The following is a 22,078-nucleotide window of genomic DNA, read 5'->3' as shown; positions in this document are numbered from 1 at the left end:
GGTAAAATGTTTGAGTACTGTCATTTTGAGTGACTGCAATGATGAGGATGACAGACCTCTCCTATTTTGCACACATGGCCCATCAAGAAGGTTATTAAACCCATTAGAAATTATCTCTACCATAGTTTGTGGGCTTTGTCATTACTTTAACACCAAAGAATACTAAATATGTGGCAATAATGAGTCAACAGAGGCAACAAAAGGTGGGAAGGGGCAGGAATTGGTTTAGTAGTGGCAAAAACAAGCAGAAAAAGTGGTGGAGAGGGTCTAAAAGTGCCATAAAAGGCTTTAAACTGGAATGGGCAGAAAATGTGGTGAAGTGGGATTATAAAGTGAAAAAAATTGGTTTAAACTGGCAAAAATGAGTATACAAATAGTAAAATGTGGTTAAAGTGGGTGTAGAAAGTCAACAGAGGCAAAAATAGATGTAAAGGGGCAAGAATTGGTGTATAAATGGCTAAAATTTGCAGAAAAAATGGTGGAAAGTGTTTGAAAGTGACAAGAAAAGGCTTACAAGTGGAAGAAATGGGCAGAAAATGTGTGAAATTGTATTCAAAAGTGGCAGAAATGAGTTTACAGTGGCAAAAATTGGTGGAAAGATGGTGGAATGGGAGGGAAAAGTGGTGTGACATGGCAGAAATTGGTTTAAAAAAATGTATATGTCAAAATTGATGAACAGTGTCAAATACCAGTGGTAAAATTGGGCAAGAAAAGTGGTTTTAGGTGGCAATAATAAATACTTTCAACATTAGAACCTTTTTATAGTTTGACACATTTCTCAGTTCCAAAATGAAGTAACTGTTAGTCAGGAAGCTAGCACTAATGCTACTGATAAAACACACATTTATTGATACTATCAATAAAGGTTAAATCAAATACAAATTAAATCAAATATATTTTACATTTATCCCGCTTACTGCTGGATAGCTGAATGATTTTGTGGTCTCTCTATTTTGATCTGCTTAATTTTCCAGACTCATTTTTCAAAGTCAACTTGACCAACTTTGGAGCGAGGCAGGACTCAACCCAGGTGGTCCTGAGTGAAGCTCTGCCACATTTTGAAATATTACTCAATACTGAGCCTTTCTGTGTACAGCCTGAGTATTTAATCTCCTTTTGTCAACATCGCCCTTCCATCGGTATCCACTCCATTCTTCATCGCGCCCTGTCCTTTCTTCATTTCTGTGAAACTGTTGGCGGTAACACTATTTTTAGAGAAGTGGTAGGACCTGCCAGCCAAACATAAGGGAGCTGACCTGCCCGACTCGATTTGTGTGGATGGAAGTGAACCTGAGATCCACTTTGCTGATGTTGACTTTGGAGCGTTTGGGTGTTGTTAAACGAGGAACTTTCAGCGCCGTGTTACAGCGGTGGGCTTTCTACCTGCAGGTAGCAGACAACCCCCTGAATCTGCCTGGGTTATTTTCTGCAGTGTAAGGTGATTATCTCCAGAAAAACACAGGGAAGTGAGAGGTTTTCTTAAGATCTCTGTGAGGTTTTGGCGCAAGCTTGTTTCAACTCAGCACCCCAGGGATGGGACCTCGTCAGAGACGGGTTTCCCGGCAGTTCCAGACGGGCCTGGGAAGCTGGATGGCGTCCAAAGGCCTCCAGTTCGTGCAGCTCCGCAGGCAGCAGCAGTCAAAGTCTGAGTTGGACTTGTGCCATTCATTCACGTGGTATCCTGTTGTTTTAGGCTTGTCATGATCGCCCCTGGTGCATGATTGAAAACATGCTGGAGTGGCTGGTGCTATTCTGGGTCGGGGGGGAGCAGCGTCCCTATTAAGGCAATTGAGTGTCAAAAGCATTCAGGCTGAATGAAAGTGAGAAGCAGAGGAAGCAGCCACGTGTAAAATAATCATGTCATACTTAACTGAAGGATTTTCTTCCTTGACATTTGACCTGCTTGTACAAGTCAGAGTTCAAGGCTCAGCTTTGAGACAAAAAGATTCCTTATGGAGGAGGATGCCGCTCAGGTGGTGTGAATTTTGCGTTAAGCCTTGTGTTTGGTTTCCCTCCCTGCTCCTTTTATGAGACGATGGCGTGTTAAAAAGTTCCGGTTTGCCGTGACACCGCAGTGTACCCTTCTGATTCCAGCACATCTCCTCGCCTCTCTAAACTGAACCAGATGGAGCCTTTCCATATAAAACTTTCACTCCCTTTTATGTCTGGTGTGGAGCAAGGAGCTCTTTGAAAGAGGGGAAAAAAAGTAGCTACATGTCATATTGTGTCCACTTAATGCAGTCCAAAGTCAGTCTGGCTCATCTGTCTTCCACCAACCAACAAAACTTGTCGTAGATTACATACACCAGTCCCACATTCAGGGTGTAGTTAAAGGCTTTGAAGACATCCTTTCTCACAGATTTCTGTCTGTCCTGCATTAACTCAGCTGTTCTTTCTCTTACTTTACAAACTGTACCACATTAAACTACAGTGATTCAATATGTATGCTTTCATCATAGCAGAGAAACCTCGCTGATCAAAATGAAAGCTTTAAGAGACTCAGCATTCAAGTCATTGTAATCTATGCTAAGGCCATTTCACTCAAAACAGACTGTAATTTTCCAAATTTTTAAGAAGTGAGTGAGCCTGCTGTGGTTTTGTTAGCTTCAAATGCTATCAACCTCCTGCTGCTAATTCCAATAATGTAAAATAGCATTATCTCTAGAGACCAGTGGTTACTCTTATTTCCCAGTCGACACCTAACCTTGCAAAGCAGATAGATTTACCAATCTGTCACCAGGTAAAATCTATCTTGATAATCTCCAATCCACAATGTTTGTGAAGAACTGAAAAACGGTTCAGACCAATCAGCACCATTAAAGGAGAGCAAGGCAGTAGCTGCGGTTGAGGTTTAGTTGTACTGAAAGACGATAGAAATGCCTGTCGCCAATGCAGCAACTAGCTCGGATGTAGCTGTAGTAGAGCCGCAGTCTTATCAGAACTGGACCACGGGCCGCCTAGTGGTTTTTTGTGCCTTTATTGATAGAGGAGGACAGTGGATAGAGTAGAAACAGGGGCAAGAGACATGCAGGAAAGGGCTACAGGCTAGACTCGAACCAAGGCGCGCCACATGTGCGTGGGCGGCCCAAAAATAAATCTAAAATTAAAAAGAAGAGCTGGACCACGTTGCAGAATGGAGAAATTCATGACAGGAAAAGGTTTTCACTCTTCTCCCAGTTTCCCAACGTTACATGTGGGGTTTTCCATGTATGCAGTGGTTACTGCTGTGGTATCGTTTAGCCTGGATGTAACTGTAGTTATAGTGGCAGTTTCACCCTTAGAAGGTTGGCTATTTTTACCACTTTATTAATACTTTTCTCTTGACAATATTAACCACTCAGAAAATTACTAACATGTTCATGTTCTGTAGCAATTGTTGAGGCATAACCTAAACTTTATGAAATCCAAACTATTCTCTGATTTTGTAAAGTTACTGTGTTAGATGAAGAACCCCCCCTCCAAAAAAAGTATATGTGTATCTAAATATGCAGAACTTGTCATTTCAACAGTTAGAAATTTACAAAATTATGTAAATTTTCACAGAAAAAGTAGTGAAATTATGTATATTAAGATAAAAATGATTTTCTTTAAGTATACATATGTATTTAAAGGCATTTTTTGTCCACTCATCAATGCCAAAGTTTAAAAAATGTTTTGTGTTTAAGTATACGAGAACATTTGTTGCATTCCAAGAATGTGAGGGGTTTCAGTGCAAATTAAAGATAAGAAGATGTATAGTTGAGTAATGAATAAGGTAAATGCATTAAAAACAGTTGTATAAATAGCAGTTTTTCCAGTTTTAGCTTTATCACTGTAAATATTTTACAAACACAATTACAAGGAAATTAAAGAACATGGCCTGCATTTTTACAGAATTAATGATTAGCATAGGAAATGTAGTAAAATACAAGTTTTTTTTTTTCTTTTTTTTTTTCAAACTCTTTTTATTGAATTTTAAACATTATAACAGATATCATCCAGTTGCATTGGTTTATAAGACCCCGGTTTACAGCACTTAATGCACTAACCCCACCCTCCCCCTGACCCACCCAGTTCAGGTGGGGAAGGGTTTTTTACTTTAAAAAAAAAATACTATAAAATGCTGAAATTATGAAAAATGTAGAAGTGCCAGTCCTGTGCAGTATGAAACACTGTGCCCTTTGTGTAAAATTATTTCTTATATCAAATTCAAATGATCATATTTCCTGCTCTAACTGACATGAAATTAAAACTGAAAGCAAGCCCTTTCCGAGCCACATCAAAAACTTGACTTGGCAGAGAAGATACACATCTCCTGGCTGGCTCCAGCAAAATTCATATATTACAACAATACCAGGTTTCAACCTCAGCTGCATGCCCCCATATTGTCTTGTTGCTCTGATTGGCTCATATTAAATGTGACAAAATGTTCATCAAATCACCTTTTGAGAATTTTTTTTTACCGCCCTGCCCTTACGAACACTTTGTATGGGAGGTTTCCCAGACGAATATGAATATATCCATCCAATGGATAAATGAACCAGTCTATCTGGTGTGTCAGGTAACTTAAGCTCTACTTTAAACACAATAATTAAAAGCAGATGGAATAATTATACATATTTGACTTGTGCGACAACCTACCTAACCCTAGTACCCAACTTAACCACAGCCTTTTTATCTGCATAGTGAGCAGTTACATCAGAGTTCAGGACATCTACCAAGCTCACTTTGCATTACCCTGAGAGATTGACTGCTTCATTCTGGCGTTACAGTAAGCGAAGTTTCTCTCAAGCATGACAGCTAACCGTTAGCATACCAACAGGTTCTGTGAGAAACAACTGTAAACATTAGATGTGTTGTGATATGGACATGGACCATTCTGCACTGATGCAGTGACAGCACATAATTGAATATTGTGCACTGTAGATCTATAGATTTTGGTTAATGTTGAGATTGATTTCTGGTGTACTTTCTGAAAATACACAGTAAATTTTCTTTATCCGACTGCCTGTCTTAGCTGATGAGAAAGTAGCAGTGCACTGGTATAAAGGAAACTGGGGTTGCACTAGTATGATATCAGATCAAATCACTGACATGATAATTGCATCAAATTGCAACAATTGAAGACACACATCTGCTAGGAAACATCCTGGGCTATGACATTATCCAAGGAAATTCAAGTACAATAATGAAAGCATGTTTTCCAGTAGGTATTTTAGAGATGGCTCAGTTAATCAGGAATCAATTATCATTGGCTACTTTTCATAAGAAATACATGATTGGTAGATGAGCTTTAATGCTTTTAGTCACTGATCTTATCACCTGGCAGTCCATTCCTGCATTCCTGCTTTTTGTCTTTGATACTCAGCACATTTCCGCTTCTCAGGTTGTAACGTTTTGCTAAAGAAAGGGAGGAGCAGCTCCAGATGTAGACAGAGAGAGTGTGTGTCTATTTAGAGAGTGTGTTCAGTGCTAGCGTGAGCAGAGAGAGGGAGAAAAGGGAGTTATTTAGACAGTTGTGTTGAGGAGAGCTGAACTCACATGTCTACAAATGCACGGTCTCACAGTAATGAGGGCTTTGTCGTTTCAGTGGTTCTACCTACCAGAGGAGTTCGTGCCCCCTTGAACTGTGCTGGCTGACTTTGTTGTAGACTTCTGACAGCGAAGGAGAGTGAGAGAGAGAGTGAGGGGAGGAGTGTTGCTTGTGGGAGGAGAAGGAGGAGGGAGTGAACTGGAGGAAGGAGAAGCTTTCTCAGTTTCTGTCAGTCCTGCTCGCTGTAGGCTACAGAATGAGCGCAGTTGCTTTCCTCTCACTCTGAGAGGCAACTGCACTTTTTCTTTTCCTTTTCTGTTTTTTTTTTTTAGTTTGTCTTCCCTTTTCTGTGCTGGACATCATCAGGAGTCACTGAAGATTGACTTTCCCTTCCCTCACCGTTACTTTGGGACCTCTCTCACACTCCTGTGTTGTTATTTTTGTGCCTGGGAAGTACCATGCCGGTGGTTGGCGTAGCCTCCAAGCTCAGGCAACCCTCGGCGGTGGGCGCCAAGCCAGTGCATACCGCTCTCCCCATCCCGAACGCAGTCAGGGCGGCCACCTCGCAGGGCTACATGGCCCGGCAGCAGGAGCTCAGGGCAGGTGAAGGGACCCCGGGGCTGTCCTGCCAGCTATCAATGAAATCAGAGTACCAGCGGGAGAGGACGCCTGAAGGGAAGTCCAGAGCAGAGACGGAGGAGAGCAAGATCTGCAAGGTTTGTGTCTGCGTGTGCATCTGTTTGAGCTAGAGAGCAAAGTGACACTCCACAGGTGTCAGTGATGAATGAGCCGACAGTGTCTGGCTTGTCAGAGCCGCTCTCTTTCCTCTCTGTGTCTTTTATGCTCTTTTTTCCTTCTTGGTTTGAGCAGGTGTCTGTCCTGATCTGAAACAGAGGCATTGATGAGTCATGTATGCTGGAGGGAATGAAGTTGCTTTTCTGTCATCATCTTAGAAGGGAAACTAGATGAGTAATGTATCGCTGTCAGTGCATCACCTCATCCTGCTGCCCATTTACTCTGGAAGTAATTTACTTAAAAGCCAGTGTGTTTGTATATGGTTAGAAAAAGCTGAATGACTCTGTTAGCCCAACAAAAGTGTTCTTTTTAAATGCATGTCAACCTGTTAGTCCTGTTGAAATCATGCTAGGTCAAAAGTCTTGTAAATACTAAACCACCAAGATAATGTGGTTGGAGACCAGTTAACTCTTAAATGTAAACAACTCAATCTGAAGCTCTCCACATGGTCAACAGCATCTACTGGGATTAACCCTGATATTGAAGCAGAAGACTTGTTTTCTATTTTGGGATATCATCATATTCTTATCAAAAGTAAAGCAGTTTCGCCATTTAACTTACAACTGGTTATCTACTTGCAGACTTTGGTCTAAAGGGGTAGATCTGGCCCAAAATCAGTCCAATTACCTTGTAGTGTATCCCAGAGCTAGGTCCACAAATAATAACTTGAGAGGCATAGCAGAGTCCAGGGTTGGACCTGAGGTAAAGTGGGCATTACATTTTAGAGCAGGTATAATTTATGTGCGTTCATGTTTTATGTTCATTTTCTTCAATTGCAGTCACCAGTCCACATAGGAGAAGCAGCATCTTATCTGCTATAATCTCAAAATTCAAGTCTTGTGCGGTCAAATGTGGCTTAAGAGTAAACAAGCTAAATTTGGCTAGCTGTTAGCTACCTGTGATATCAAAATCAGCAATACCTGTCTTTATTAACTGGATTGTTCTGTGTATTACAAGCCACATATAAACACATGTGGTGTCGCCAAAAATCAAGAAGTTGCTAACTTATGCAAACTTCATGCTTTATCATGCTTGCTATCATTGCCGTGGCTGTGTTAGTTTCTCGGTTTGCTTCCTGATTGGCTGTTGCTCTATTCAACGTAATAATCCTGCTTGCGCCTGCTTAGTTGTCCTTGGCGTTACTCCCACACACAACAACATTTCTGATCCTAAATATGGAACGTTCATGATGTCAAGTTGGAGCAGCTCCAGTCATCTCACAGGCAGATCAATCAGTCGAAACTCTGGTCTTTAGAACCAGGCTGGTGCTGACTGGTGATGAGTTAGCTGCTTGCTAAAGCCTAGCTTAAGCCTCTAGAGTGAACAAGCTAAATGTGACTAGCTGTTAGCTACCTTCTACATCCCTTGCAGCAGTACAAGTCCAGTTCCTGTCTTTGTTAACTGGATTGTTCTATGTTTTGCAAGGCACTGTGGCGTCGCCAAAAATCAAGAAGTTGCTCCTCAATTTCTGACATCCATCTTACTCTATGCATTATCACGTTTACTATCATTGCTATGGCTGTGTTTGTTGTGCTTCCTCCCCCACATAGCAGAGGCTGCAGCTCATTGGTTATTTGCCGTGTAACTGTTGACGTCTTTACTATGATTTGGTTGGTTGATATGGTAAACCTTATAAAGGGGACACATAAATGCACTAAAGTTACTGATATGTCACGTTCAATCTGTTCTTAAGGGCCGGTTTGGACCAAAAAATGCCAGGACCCAAATTGTTCTTACTTCCATCAATAAATCAATTCATCAATGGTGCTTGAATACAGGGTCAAGGGCAGAAGTTCACAGATATCCTAATTGAGCCATAACCTTAGCTCATGTAAAAGCAGTGAGTGTGTAAGTGGCAGAACAGAAGAGTTTAGATGTTCAATTGTGTGTTTTAGTCAAGACTCAAGACCTCCACCTGGACAGTGAACCGTGTCTGGGAAGGGAAACTAATCCAAGGGTAATGGATGCTACCTGAGAAGCCCCAAAGATAAGAGCAACTTTGTCTGAATTCACTCTTTCCCCCTCTTTTCTGCTTCCCATGAAGGGTTATATTTCAGATAAATTACCTCTTAATACCCCCATCAGAGACGAAATGTAGCAGCAAGTTTGATAAACGCAGAAAACTTTACAAAGTGGTTCTCCATACTAAACTCAATCAGTGCCAAGTCGTCTCCTCTTTGCAGAAACATTTGGCTCTCAGGCTGCAGCAAAGAGGGCGGGTCTGATCCGTCCTGAGGAGGTTTTCAAAACTCCCCGCCAAATATTTAGAGCAGCGCCTGAGCCGTCCCACATCCAGAGCTGTCAAAGTGAAGCTTTCCTGTTTGGCCGGTTGAGCTCCCATTCCTCTCACCCTCCCTCTCCTGATTCTCGCTGCCTCTTTCAACCGTTGCTAGACTTCCCAACAGGAACATGAAAAAAAGCCCCTGACTCTGATTCTTTTTCTGGCTTCTTGACTTTTGATAGCGGACAAAGCTTCTGAATTTCCTCGTGACCTAGAGGAAACGTGGGCAGCTGACTTCAAAGCATGGGTCAGCCCCCACATGTAAATCCTGCCCAGCATGTCTGTGACTGAGTCCAAATCACCTGCAGGGTGACTACAAGCGGGGTATACTTGTTTCATCATTAACCTGCTGTTGAACCTGCAACTTTGGCTCGACTTTTAGCTTGTTAACACAACCGCTGGACTTACTGACTGACATGCTTAGTTCATTCAAAGTTCTGAAATCGAGACTGAGGACAGAGTTGTGCGGTGCATTAACATCGATCTGTGTGCTTGTAGTAAAATCATTTTGCACATTAGTAGGCATCTAACCTTTTGCTAACTTTGCTCTAGTTATTAGCCAACCTTCTCTCTATATTATCACTTTGTCTTGTGTCAGAGGGTTTCACCATTGAGGCACATGTAGAACCAGTGGTAAGGTAGTGTTTCCAGTCAGACACAGACTATCTGAATAAAATTGTTAAGATAATGATATTAGAAAGTAAGAAAATTCTAAACAGTACACAGAGATGTAACTTCTCCAAAAATAAACGGCTTCATTTATGCTGGGAGCTGGATTACAGCAACTGCTTTACGACAGACCGCAACAGTAACCCTCAAGGAACACATACTCTACAGGCATATGACAAACAGAACAGCCTGTTACACATGCACACATCAGCTATGAGCAGAAAAAAAATATGTTTCTAAGTAGTTTAAGTAAAAAGATGATAACATGGAGTGACAAATATGTGGTGTTAAGGGCTTAGAGCACAAGGACAAACCTGCTGGGATGGACAATATGCAGCATATCTTTGTTAGCCTTGTTAGCATCGTTTATCAAACACAGTTGTGATGATCACATATGCCCACAGATTTGGTTGGGCCCCTGATAGACCCAGAGAATGAGCCCTTAGTAGTGATTTATTGATGATATCAGTGTATATGCGTTGGATCAGTAGCGTTGGTGCTAGCATCCCGGCTAGCAGTTGCCTCATTTTAGAGCTGGAAAATGTGTCAAGCTAGCATTAGCTTGAAGTACTTTTTCATCCCACTTTTGCCCCTTGTATGTGCCACCATTCATAAATTTTTTGCCACTTTTTAACCCCTTTTCACCGCTCTCTGCCATTTCTGCCTTTGTTAACTCATTTTTGCCACTTTTTACTGATTTTTTCCCCTCTGTTAAGCCTTTTTTTCCCAGATTTTTACCCTTATTTTGCCAATTTAAACCCACTATGCCTCTTTTCATCCTATTTAATCACCTTTTCTTCCCATTTTGCCACTTTTTTTAACCCTTTCCACCAGGCTTTTCTGCCCATTTTGTCTCTGTTAACCATTTTTTTTTGCCACTATTAACACCTTTATGCAGTTTTTGCTCATTTTTCCACATTTAACTGATTGTTATGCTCATCTTTGGCACTTGTGACCCCTTTCTGCCACTTTTTTGGGATGTTTTGACATTTTTAAGCCATTTTTGTGATATTCCACCTATTTTTTTTTTTTTTTTTTTGCCTTTGTTGGGCCATTTTTGGGACTTATAACCCATTTGTGACACTTTACACACATTTTTGTTGCATTTTAACCCATTTTCTTCCCTTTTTCCCCACCCATTTTTGCCACTTTTTTACCCAATTTCACCACTTTTACTACCATTTCTGCCTCTGTTAACCCATTTTTGCCATTTCCTATATTTCATTTGCCTCTGTTAATCATTTTTCACTTTTCCCTAATTTTTGTCCATTTAAACCCATTTTTGCCTGTTTTAATTTTATTTCACCAATTTTCTGCCCTTTTTACTGCATGTTAGCCATTTTGCCACTTTTTAAATCCTTAACACCACATTCTTCACAGAGTAGTTCAAAGCTCTGTGAACTTTGGTTGATCTCTGGTTATCAGGGGACTTTTATTTTGAAGAGTGAAAACCCATGTACAGTGGTTTTTGTTTAGCTGAGGAGCTGACAGCTTTATACACATAAAACTTGGACTGTCTCGTTCATACCTGTTTTGCTGTTTTCTTTACAGTTAAGGTGCCACTAATAGAGAGTGTGTACATCACTTATTGTTTTATTCAGAACTGGGATTTAAAGTACATGTGCAGCACTCTGCAGAAAACAAAGTGGGCGCCATGTGGGATTTTATTTGATTATAAAAGATATACTGTTTAAGTCGTGATTACACGAGTCCTGAAATTTCCCAGTCCTGTTTCATTGTTGGTGAATTTCAGATATCAGGTATTCCTCTTGATGAAGCATCCGCTTAATTACCTGAAATGCACAATCAGTGCATCTCAGTCGCTTTATGGAGAGCTTGTAGAAATGCAGCTCTCTGCTGCCTGCCCCAGCCTGTCGGTGTGGGTGAGGAATTGGTGGTATGGAGGGGGTAATTAGTCTGTCTAATTGTGTTGTGTTGTCCCTTAAGAGCTTTCCTCTCTGGGCTTTCAGGGAGACAAGGTGGAGTAAACGCTGTCATTACTCCTTCACATTAACCAACTCTCTTTGTTTAGTTTGGAGTCCTATTATCAGGAGAGATCAAGTGTAGGATTGTGTTTGTGAGTGTGCACGTGTGCAGTGCATGACTACATTCTTGTTTGTGCACATGCATCCCCCCGTATGTACAAAAGACCTGCATGTGTCGGCTTGTTTGCCCGAGGTTAAAGACATCTTAACCTGGGAGCTGCCAAAGACAGAACTTTTTAGGATTTCAGTTCCCTGTGAACGTTGGAAAATCCACTGTACTGATCAATAAAGAGATTGATTTAAATTCTAGATAAGGATGCACTGATGATGACTTGTTTCTGCCAGTACCTGTAATGAACACCTATGAGTGAGATCAACTAACAGGATCATAAATGTGTTCAGAGCATTAATTGTTACTTTGTGCAAATAATAGAGGTATTTTATATTTGTAAGGAACAAGGCTGCCACTGAGGGGAGAGCTTTTAGAGCCAGCTAAATGTGGGGCCCATGGAGGTCAGGAAAACCACGGTCCATTGTTAAGTTAATCTGTGGTAACCATATTTTATGTTTAACCTGGATAATAATCCCTCCTATCAAAGCAAAAAACAACAAAATTTTGTTTCTATGCTGTAGTGTAATATAGCATTCACAAAGTAAACTCATGTTCTTAAAACAGAAATACCTTTTCAGTTGTAATGTTAACAATGTGGATGGGCAAACTGAACTAAACCATTGTAAGGTCATATTCAGCTTCACAGCTAAGCCATGATGTGCACAAATCTCAGGATACCAGGGGATAAAGTAGAAGGAACTGAAATAACATTAAGGGGAAAATAATTAAATGACTGCAGGATAAAGATGAAAACTGGCAAACATTGATTAAAAATGGCTAAAAACTGGCAGAAGTAAGGGGTGAATAGTGGTGAAAAAGTGGCAAAAAATGGATTTTAAATGGAATAATGAATAAAAAGTGGCAAAAAAGGAAAAATGGTGAAAAGCAGTTTAAAAATGCCCCCAAAAAGTGACAGAAATAATTAGAATCAAGTGGATAAATGGTGGCAAAAATGACTTAAAGGGTCAAGAAAAGGGAAGAAAAAAGTGTGGAAAGTGGTTAGAGTGGCAAAAATAGGACAAAAGTGGCAAAAAAAAAAAGGGTTAAAAGAGGCAAAAAAGGGACAAGCAGCAAATATGGGGTAGAAAGGAGAAAAGTGGCAAACAGTTAAAAAATGCAAACATGTTTGTACCTGGCAAAAATAGGTTTAAAATGGCAAAAAAATAAATAAATAAATAGAATGGCAGGAATAAGTGGTGAAAAGTGGTTAAAGGTTGGCAAAAGTGGGTTAAAAGTGTTCAAATCTGGGCAGTAAAAATGGTGAAAAGCAGTTTAAAAAAAAGTGGCAAAACTTGCGAGTAGAAGTGGGGAAAAGTGGTTAAAGAGCGGCAAAATCAGTTATAAATGTGAACAGAGTCCTCAGTTCAAGCTGGTAGCATCTAAGGTAGTAGAGGCTGCACAGCGTGTCTTTATGCCATCTCTCTGATTAAGAGCCCCCTGGTGGCAGATTTTAGTGTGCTTGATTAGCTAACTAGCTTTTATCTTGCTGGCTGCAACACAGATTTCAAAACTGGATTAACTTTTTTAACTAACAGGTTTCACCAAACGTTTGCAGAATGTTGCCATGGTTACGTAGAATAGAGGAGGATGTTGACAGACCCACAGCAACAGCAGACAAGGTATTTGAGTATTTTCAAGCTGACAGTTGAAGCCTCTTGATTTGGTTCACGTGTCCAAAACATCTTGGCTGGCAATTCAATCAGCCTCCGTAATTTCATTACAGTGCATCCACTGCTTCCTTTGACCGGCTGGACACCAGAATATTAACTATGAGATGGTCAGTGACTAGAAGCCTTCATTTCAATCTACCACTCACATAAATCTGATAGAAATCAGCCAATAATGATCAGTTCCTGATCAACTGGGGGTTTTCTTGTATTAGACTCAGCCATCTACTGTGTCCTCTTTTATTTTATTTTGGTTTTGTGCTGGAAGAGAAGTCTTGTGTTTATTCATAATCTGTAGGATTGCTAGATAAGATTGAAACTTTAGCTATGAACTGCCAACAAATAAAAGTACAAAAATAAGTACGGTAGCACCCGAACATTTCCTGTGTTTTCAATGGTCATGACACAAGAGTAACAAAAATATTCAGGCACCTAGCAGAAAGGAGGTGTTGTTTTTGTAGCAGCAAGCAGGCCTGATATTTTAGTGCAAAGCCAAAGGGGAAGTCCAAGTAAATCTAAAGGCTCTCTGTCACTCTGACTGAGAGTTTTCACATTTAACAGATGCACCTTTACAGATGATGTGTCACTTTTATGAATTACCTCCATCTGCAAGAGACATTGCACACAGCTGATGCAGGGTTCTTTGCTTTTTTTACAGTAAGTAGCCTAGACAAAGTTAATTCTAGACACTGTTCAGAATTAGTTGCAGATGTCTTTATACTCTTTGTATTTGACAGATAATCCTCTTTGGATCTGTGACACAACTACACCTAGTTTCACAGGAGTGTCTACAAGTTGTGTCGCTAAGTTTCTGTCAGTGCACAGGTGTTTCCTACCTGACACGTGTTTGGAATAACAGCAAACTGACAAATCCTAACATGAGTTAGTGTTTATACCGTTGACCGCTTCTTGATCCGGACCACGACAGTCACGTTTCTGAACATGATGCATCTTAAGCCTTTTCTTCAGTGGTGAGAAGGCAACACCTGCATCCTCTGAGACCCACCATCTCAGTCAATCTCTGCCTGTCTAGGATTTGTATGTCCTGTCCATGTCTGAGACGAGAACAAGGCGAGACGTTTGCTTTCCCCGTTGCACTCTCCACTGACAGTTCACATCAGTCACTGCCTCTGGCACCGTGGGATGACGAGCAGGAATGAAGAGCTTATCTGAGTCAACCAAGCTTTAATGAAGTGTCAGCGCCGCCACCACTGATAGCAAATTATCCTCTGCATCACAAGATATGGCAGCTGTCCAAATCCAACAGCCCGGGGGAATTTTTAAGCGAGTTCGTTTGGAGATGGAATTTAAGATTGCATCACACCTTTTTATTAAATCTACAGTTTGGCAGAAGAACAAATTATGATGATTTGATTCATCTTTATTCAGCCTTGAAAGAGAGCGTGGGTGCCAGTGGGATTCATTTAAGTTTTTCCATGCTTTTCAGCACACATTACCTTGTGGCTTCCTTTGAACTGAGTTGAATTTATTTAACAACCTGCTCCTTCCTCTAAACTCCTGGCCTTTTTTGGTCCTGACCCTGAGAATGCTGCCAATTACTGTACTGAGCCTTACACTTGGAAGAAGTCTTGTCTGTTGTGCTTCCAAACACGAACTTTTTAAGCACTCAGTGTCAGCAAATACACCCCGTTTATCTGTCAAAGCCTAAGCTCTCAAAGTGAGGAGGGGAATTTAGAAAGTTTAAGATATATCAACATATTTTCAAATAAGATATACAGTGACAATATTGTTTATGCCAGTAATTTAAATGACGAAAGATGAGGTTCTAATTCTTAGTAAAATGATCAGAATCAGCTTCATTGGCCAAGTATGCTTATGCAACAAGGAATTTGACTCTGGTTCGCTTTGCTCACAGTCTACAGAAATTAAACACATTAAATAGTTAAAACTGAAGAATATATAGAAAAAACTATAGTTTAAATATATACAAGCTCTGTAGTTATTATTTCTAGGATATACAAGTCAGTGTGTTATTTGTGTATTGTAAAAAAAAAATCAATATATTTTTTACCGTTTAAAAAGCATTATAAAGTTATTTTTTGTACATGATTCATAGGTATGACTAATGGTTGCTGAATAACTGCACAATTTTGGGTGTTTAAAAGTACCAGACATGCCTACTGTAAACCAGTTCCAGTTATTTTTTCAGATGCTAATCCAACCTTATATATCTTCTCTTGTGTAAACAGAAATGAGTCATACTTTTGATGCTGAATTAATCTTTATCTTAAAAATTGCACCTAACTATACACACCATCTTTAACCCGGTCAAGCTGCTATTTTTGCTGGCCTCTGATGTCAGTGTCAAGTCAACTCGGGAATGTTGCTACTCGAGTATAAGTACACAAACATTTACCGGAAGCGCGGACTAGCGCCAGACACACTCACCCACTTAGAGAAGAAAACATATCCTGTTGATTGTCACTGAGTTTGTAAACCTTTCTGAGAGTCTGTGTGAGAGAGTGAGTATTGTGTACACTGAGGATTAAGGAGAATAATCAGTGCTGTTGCTGCCTGTTTTGGTTGTCTGGTGCATCTCCTGCTATGACCTGATAATACTCAAAGCAACAACATGGGTGGGTTCAAGCGGGGAAGTGAGGTGGAGCGCCTCAGGGAATAAAGCCGGGGTCCGGTGAGTTTTAGTGAGTGAGTAGAATGTAAACAGACCTCTTTGCTCCCTCTCTTTTACTGGGTGGGCCTTACACTGTCTGCTTTAATTGTCCTCTTTCTGTCTCTTTCTCATGTTATTTCTGCATTTCTCCTTTTGTAAGTATTTTTTGTAACTATCATGTTTCATTTCCTTTATCCTGGCATTAGACAGCAAACAAGTGAACCGTCCCACTCTCGGATCATTTAGAGGGCCTACCTTTGAACGAACAGAGGGCCTGGAGCTTTTGTTTGTATGTTCATGTGCCAGTGCAATAAAGCAGCCTCTGCATGAGAGTGGGGCAACTTTCTTCCACACACATGCTTTCTCCTTCATCCAAACAGTGCCAAGATGCCTCTAACATGAAGAAGAACATCAGAGGAAAGCCTCAGAGTATGATGAGACAATAACAGGGCAGTGGGAGCTTTGTCGACTTTAATCTCAGTTATTTGTTGAATTATGGTAACCCGGGCATGAGAGTGTACAGAGATGGAATAACCCAGGTGCAAGCTCTTATGTAAGCAAACTGTCTCAGTGTCCTTTTGCTTTGTCAAACTTTGTGGCTTACTCAAGAATTTTGATGTTTTTCGTTCGTAAGCTTATTACATATTGTGGGGTCAAAGATTACAGGGAGGGATGACTACATGGTACAACAGCTCTGGCATGACTTCAGTTGATTGCCTCAGCCAGGAGTTACAAAACGGGGCTGTATTGGTGACGATGAAATCTTTTGGGGCAAATCTATTAGACAGATACAGTATGTCCACTCAAATTGCTTCCAAAGCAATTTTAATTCTAATACTCTACATCTATTTGCGGATGTAACTGGTGTCTTTTGATCTGTACATTTACAGATGATGCTTCTCTGGCTGGTCAATCTTTCAGCTGATTCTATAAAAGGCTCTCACACGATCCAATCAGGCCGAGTTCAAACTCAGTTGTTCGACTTCAAAATCTTGTCAAATTCAGCTTAAAAACACACAATATACACCTTAACCTTAGTGCCTTTACATATGGATAGAAACCTGGTTGAAACTATCTCATCTTTTTAAAGCTCACAGGTCTGCTACAATAATGACACACTTTTCGCCATGAAACAGGAAGTTCATTTTGAATGGCTTAAAATATTTTTACCACCATGTGTACTGGTAGACATAATCTTGGTAAGGAATTTAAAGGTTCATGTCACTGGTGTTGGGCCAAAACCTTGTATCTCCATTTTTTTATTGCCATCTTTTTTTTCCATCAATCAGTGCCATTGGTCAACCTTTACATCTGTTGATGGGTTTAAAAAATTTCAAAGCAAAAGAAAGTTTCAAAAAGAGGCTGACTACGACCATTCAGTGTCAAACAAATCAAAAAATACAGCGTTTTTTCATCCCCTGATAAATGGTGATTTTGGAGATACAAGGTTTTGGCTTGATGCTAGTGATAGGGGTTTTGTCAGTGGACGGGGCTAAAACATCTTCAAAAATTTGTCCCTGCAATGTGTTACACCTAGGACTATGAAAATTAGTAGGCATATGTCCTATGCCAGGACCTACAAAAAAAGCTTTTGAGCCCACTTTATAAAAATAACAGGAAGTCCATAATTTGGAATTTGAGTTGAAAGCATGGCAGGCCTCTTTCTAGGAAGAAACTCCCAACTGAGTAAACCAAACCCACTTTAAATTCTACATACAGCTAGAAGAAACCTTGTAGAAAGACAGCTATCCGGCAGGCTAAAGATTGTTTCACCATCAAACAGGAAGTTACTGTTACTCAAACATACTAGGGACTGCTTCTTAACATGATGCCAGTGCCAACACATGCCCCAGGCCTGAGGTGCCCAAAGGTGTTTGCAACCCTATTAGTGCTTGTTCTCTTGGGAATTCTTTGGAAGAATCTGGACCAAAACTGTTTCAGTATCAAACTGAAGATAATCTGACTGTCATAATGTCATTTCTCATTCAGAAAGCATGACTCAGGTGTAAAAATGTGTCAGATCTAGATAAATCAATTGTTCTTGATCATACAGACTCATTTGACAATCAACATGGTTCAGAGGAGTAGCTAGTTAGCAGCTGTTAGCTAAACTGGCACGCTTCCAAAACAGACCAGATGGTTACAGAGGGGGTTTTGTGGGAACATCATATTTCAGAGATTTACATAGAAACTAATAGACCTTTAGTTTGTAACTGGGAACATGTTGACTGAGTGACTGCTGCAGCACTTATCAGCTCCAGTTTGCAAATTCATGACTGTCATACCAGGCATGTGCTTGCTGCTTGTTTGCTGTCACAGTCATGTCAACCTTCATCCGCTTTACCACAGTTAATCTCCCTAAAATGACTTGATTCATGCAGTTACTGAGCTTGTAAAAATTCAGAATGATAGCACTGTGTAAAGACAAGATTAGTTTCTCCAAGGCCAAACTCAACTTTACTTTGAGAGAAGACACTGAAAGTGCAGCTGTGCTGCATTTGTTTTGCCTGTGACATATTCCACTGATGTGGGCATACCTTTTAGATAAAACAAGTTAAATATGGCTCTCTATTTACTGTTTTCTTGTATTTTGACTGAGAGATGCACAGGGCTCTTGGTAAAAATAGGCGAGCCCCATATTCCTGAGATCTGTCATGCAGGCTTACTGAAAGCCCCTACTTGTTAACATGCATGCCCAAATAAAATCAAGCCATCATGCAGGCACCACTCACCCAGTCTGACACAGCCATTGCACATTCTTAACTGTAAGTAAGGTGTATGTTTCTGACATTATGGAAAGGATCCCTGCAGAGACCAAAAATAAGTGCATGTTCTTTGATAAAATGTATTTTACTGCAAGGGGTACCCTGGAGCAATCAAAGGCTGATTTCTGGGTGCCAGTTGAAGCATTTCCAAAAAGTTTTCTACCTTTTATTTATATGTGAAATGGTTCCTGGGTTTAAAATCTCAGTGTCCCTTTAATACCGTGTACATGAGGCCTTCAGGAATTTTGACCTCAGAAAGTTTCGCTTCTGTACACTCATGTACTTGAACTCACTTTGCACTGAGCCTTATTTTTCTTGGTGTTTTGGAGTGACTGTACTTCCAGGGGAGGGTATTTTTAACCGGCGTGGCTGTACTGTAAACACCAGCCGCTCTGTGTGTTCTCACTCCAAGCTTTAAACACCGCAGCCGACAGCAGACTCCCCGCGGCACGAAAGGCAATGAAATGCTGTGTGTGAGACAAAAAGCACAAGGAGAAGGAGGAGGGAAAGAGCACTGGAAAGCATAATATTGTCTCAAATATTTTCCCAATTTTTAACCCCAGGGGTCATTAAGGAATCTCAGCGGCGTGGGGGAATGCTCCAGAAGTGGAATGCAAAAAAACGAGAGTGGAAGTTATTCAGCTCAAACATCTGTTAACCTAATCTGATTTCTTGTTTTACATTTCTTACTCTAATTTGATAATCCTTTGGTTGAAAAATCATGTGAAAGTCCAAACACAACCACCGTGTTTCCAATTTGGAGCAAGCCAAGTGAGCCTGGTTGGACTCCCTTGTTAACACATTAGTTCTGATTGGCTGAGCAGACCGCTGACTGCTGACCTTCATGCTGCAAATGCCACTGAAGTTGCAAGGACAAACTACCGCTGAGCCACAGCAAGAACATGCAGATTATGACAAAAACTGCTGTACTTAACTTGGCTTGCCTCTTGTTTTTATGCTTGTCTGCAACAACAATGCAATTCAATGCCAATTCTCATGTCATTCTATACCGAAGTTCCCTTTTCAGGAGAGCATTTTAAAACAGCCACTCCAGCCTCATCATGGTGTGTTTTGATGTTCACTTCCTGACCTCTCCAGCTGGAAGAGGTACAGAAATAGCAGCGCTGCTCTTCCTGCTCGTTAGTGTTCACACCTCCATCACGACCACGACTTCTCTTCCAGATATGGAGCTCAGCACACAGACAGTCAGACCACCCATGACTGGGACACGTTCAGACACCCATACAGCCCATCCTAACCAAACCCCCCCCTCCCTCTGCTGGAACAAGTTGGCCCCCCTCTCGCTCCCTGTGCTCTCTCTGTTGTTTCGACGGTGTCAGAGCAACTCGAAGGCTGAGTGAGAGTTGACATGTGGAACAAGTAGCAAAAGTTGTAACATTTGGTAAAACAACAGCACTCTAATGCTCCCATTTAGTCAGGATGTTATGCAATATTATAACAACTTACTGTTTAATAGCGTTAATCTGATGACCTTACTTTTTAAATAAAGTAACATTTTTAAAGCATTATTAGTGGGGATGCTGAGCATCCACACTATTAATATTCTCGTCGGCCATTTTGTTAATTATTCTTTTTCCGCGCCGGCTATCTCCTCCTTCATACTTTGTCTTATCAACACTATTTAAATTTTTAAAAAATCAGTTTCTTTAGTCATTCCACTGCTGTGACTTTCCTTATTTCTAACTTTTATAATTTTTAAAATACTGCTATTTTCATGCTATTTTCAGCTACCTCTATGCCTTTTCAGCCATTGACTGCAATTTTCAGCTACTTTTGGGCCAAAATAAGCTATTTTTATGCTATTTTCACCTATTTTTTTAAGCTATTTTTAGCTTCTTTTAGGCTACTTTCAGCTATTTTTATCCTTTTTTGAGCTATTGAATGCTATTCTCAGTTACTTTTATGCTAGTTTATGCTATTTTTATGCTATTTTCTCGCTTTTGGCTATTTTCAGAAGTTCTCCCACAATTCAGCTCTCAGCATCCCCATGCAATTTCAGCTGAAATTGCAATTTTGATCCAGTTAAAGCTGAACTTTCTTCATAAGACCGCTAATAGGTACTGGGATTGCATTATGCCCCTTTTGCTCCCACCACTGGAAGCTTTCCGACATACTGCCGATGCTCATGTAAACACTAATACACAAGCTGGCTCATGATATAAACTGAAATTTTAAGACTTTACATACAACAAATTAACCCAGACTTCTTTCACAGACATCAAAGGAAAAAACCTTTAGCACAGGAGTTTCTTTTGTATCACTACTCCTTTATCACAATATTGTGAAGCGGCAGTGTCTTTAATACACTGGAAACCAGCAGTACTATGAGAAAATACCGGCATGAAAATACTTTAATGTGCATTCAGCTTTAACCTCCTGAGACCCGAGCTTTTTTTAAATGCGTTTTTTTTTTTTTTAATTTCTCCCATGTTTTGGGAAGAGTAGGACCTGAGAAGTTCAAAGGAAGTAGTATTTCACTTTAAATGATGTCAGCATATGAGGACAGTGGGCTTATTTTACTCTACCATACAAAACAAAACATCAATTTATTTGCTTGTAGGTTGTAATTTTCACAAAGAATATATACTTTTGTAAAGTTCCCCCCCAAAAAAATTTGATTTCTTTTTTTTAATGCAAAATGTACTCAGATACATCCATGACATTTCGGAGAACTTTCTAAAAAATAAAAAAAATAAAAATAAAAATAAAAAGCCTAAAGATTCTAAAAACAATTTCCATATTCCTGAAATTTTTTCAACAAATTCTGCCCAAAATTTCCAACCAAATTTTCAAAAATTTACAGAAAAACCCCCCAAAAATCCCTCAAAATGCCAATGAAAATTGTGGAAAAATTGACCAAAAACATATACAGTCACACTTATGTTTGTGTATGTAGAGACACTGTACTGGACATAAATGGACACAGCAAAGTAAATCAACAGAGACAGTAGACAAATGCACCTCTCAACGAACACAAATGAAATGTTTCCTACAGCTTGCGCTTCCCAGATCAAACGTCTTACTTGTGATCACAAATCAGTCAGTCAGTCCATTTATGTTCCTTCCATGGTTCCAGCAAGTTAATAGTCATGTGGCATCAAGATTCACCTTTAGGACAAGAGCAGGGGTTGTATTGTCCTTTTAGAGGCGGTAGAAGAGTTGTGTGTCCTTCTTCAGATACGGATGGGCTTTCTGCTGCTCTCCTGTCCAGATGGCATCAAAGGAAGGAACGCAGTCTTGTACTTGATAGGCCAATTGTTGACTTCGCTAAAACTTATGGTGGAGCTGGGAACACAGCCTAACAGTGGAAGGAAGCTGCTGTGCAAGGCTGCTTGTAGGTGATAGTATGGCCGCAAGGAGGGGTAAAAAAGCCTTTTCTAGTCTTGGACCCCCTACAGCTCTATCCAAACTAATTTGATGCAGTGCTAATAGCATTTACTAATCAGGTTGCTGGAGTGTGTATGCTAATTCTCGCCAACATTTCTCTTGAACAGTCTGTCCCAGTTGTCCCTTGACAACACGTCATTGAGACAGGTAGCAAAAGCTTGGCAACCCTTCCCTCTGTCTTATAGGACCATCTTCATCACTCTTCTTTTGTGTTGCCATTTGGTTTGTTTACATTTGTGACTGCAGCATGTG

The 22,078-nt window shown here is 40.3% G+C and overlaps 1 protein-coding gene across 4 annotated transcripts in view; it reads left to right on the top strand.

Annotated features, from left to right (window-relative positions):
- Positions 1-5,769: 5,769 nt before the first annotated feature.
- Positions 5,770-22,078, top strand: part of nav3 (neuron navigator 3) — a 340,033-nt gene continuing 323,724 nt past the window's right edge. For all 4 annotated transcript variants that reach the window (XM_041780603.1, XM_041780602.1, XM_041780601.1 and 1 more), the window contains exon 1: positions 5,770-6,228. In XM_041780603.1, the coding sequence (XP_041636537.1) occupies positions 5,971-6,228 (258 nt within the window). In that variant the 5' untranslated portion in view covers positions 5,770-5,970. The remainder of the gene's footprint in view (positions 6,229-22,078) is intronic.

Source organism: Cheilinus undulatus, linkage group 23 (assembly GCF_018320785.1).
Source record: "Cheilinus undulatus linkage group 23, ASM1832078v1, whole genome shotgun sequence".
In the NCBI taxonomy this organism is placed as follows: domain Eukaryota; kingdom Metazoa; phylum Chordata; class Actinopteri; order Labriformes; family Labridae; genus Cheilinus; species Cheilinus undulatus.
This window is presented reverse-complemented; position numbering and strand designations above follow the sequence as displayed.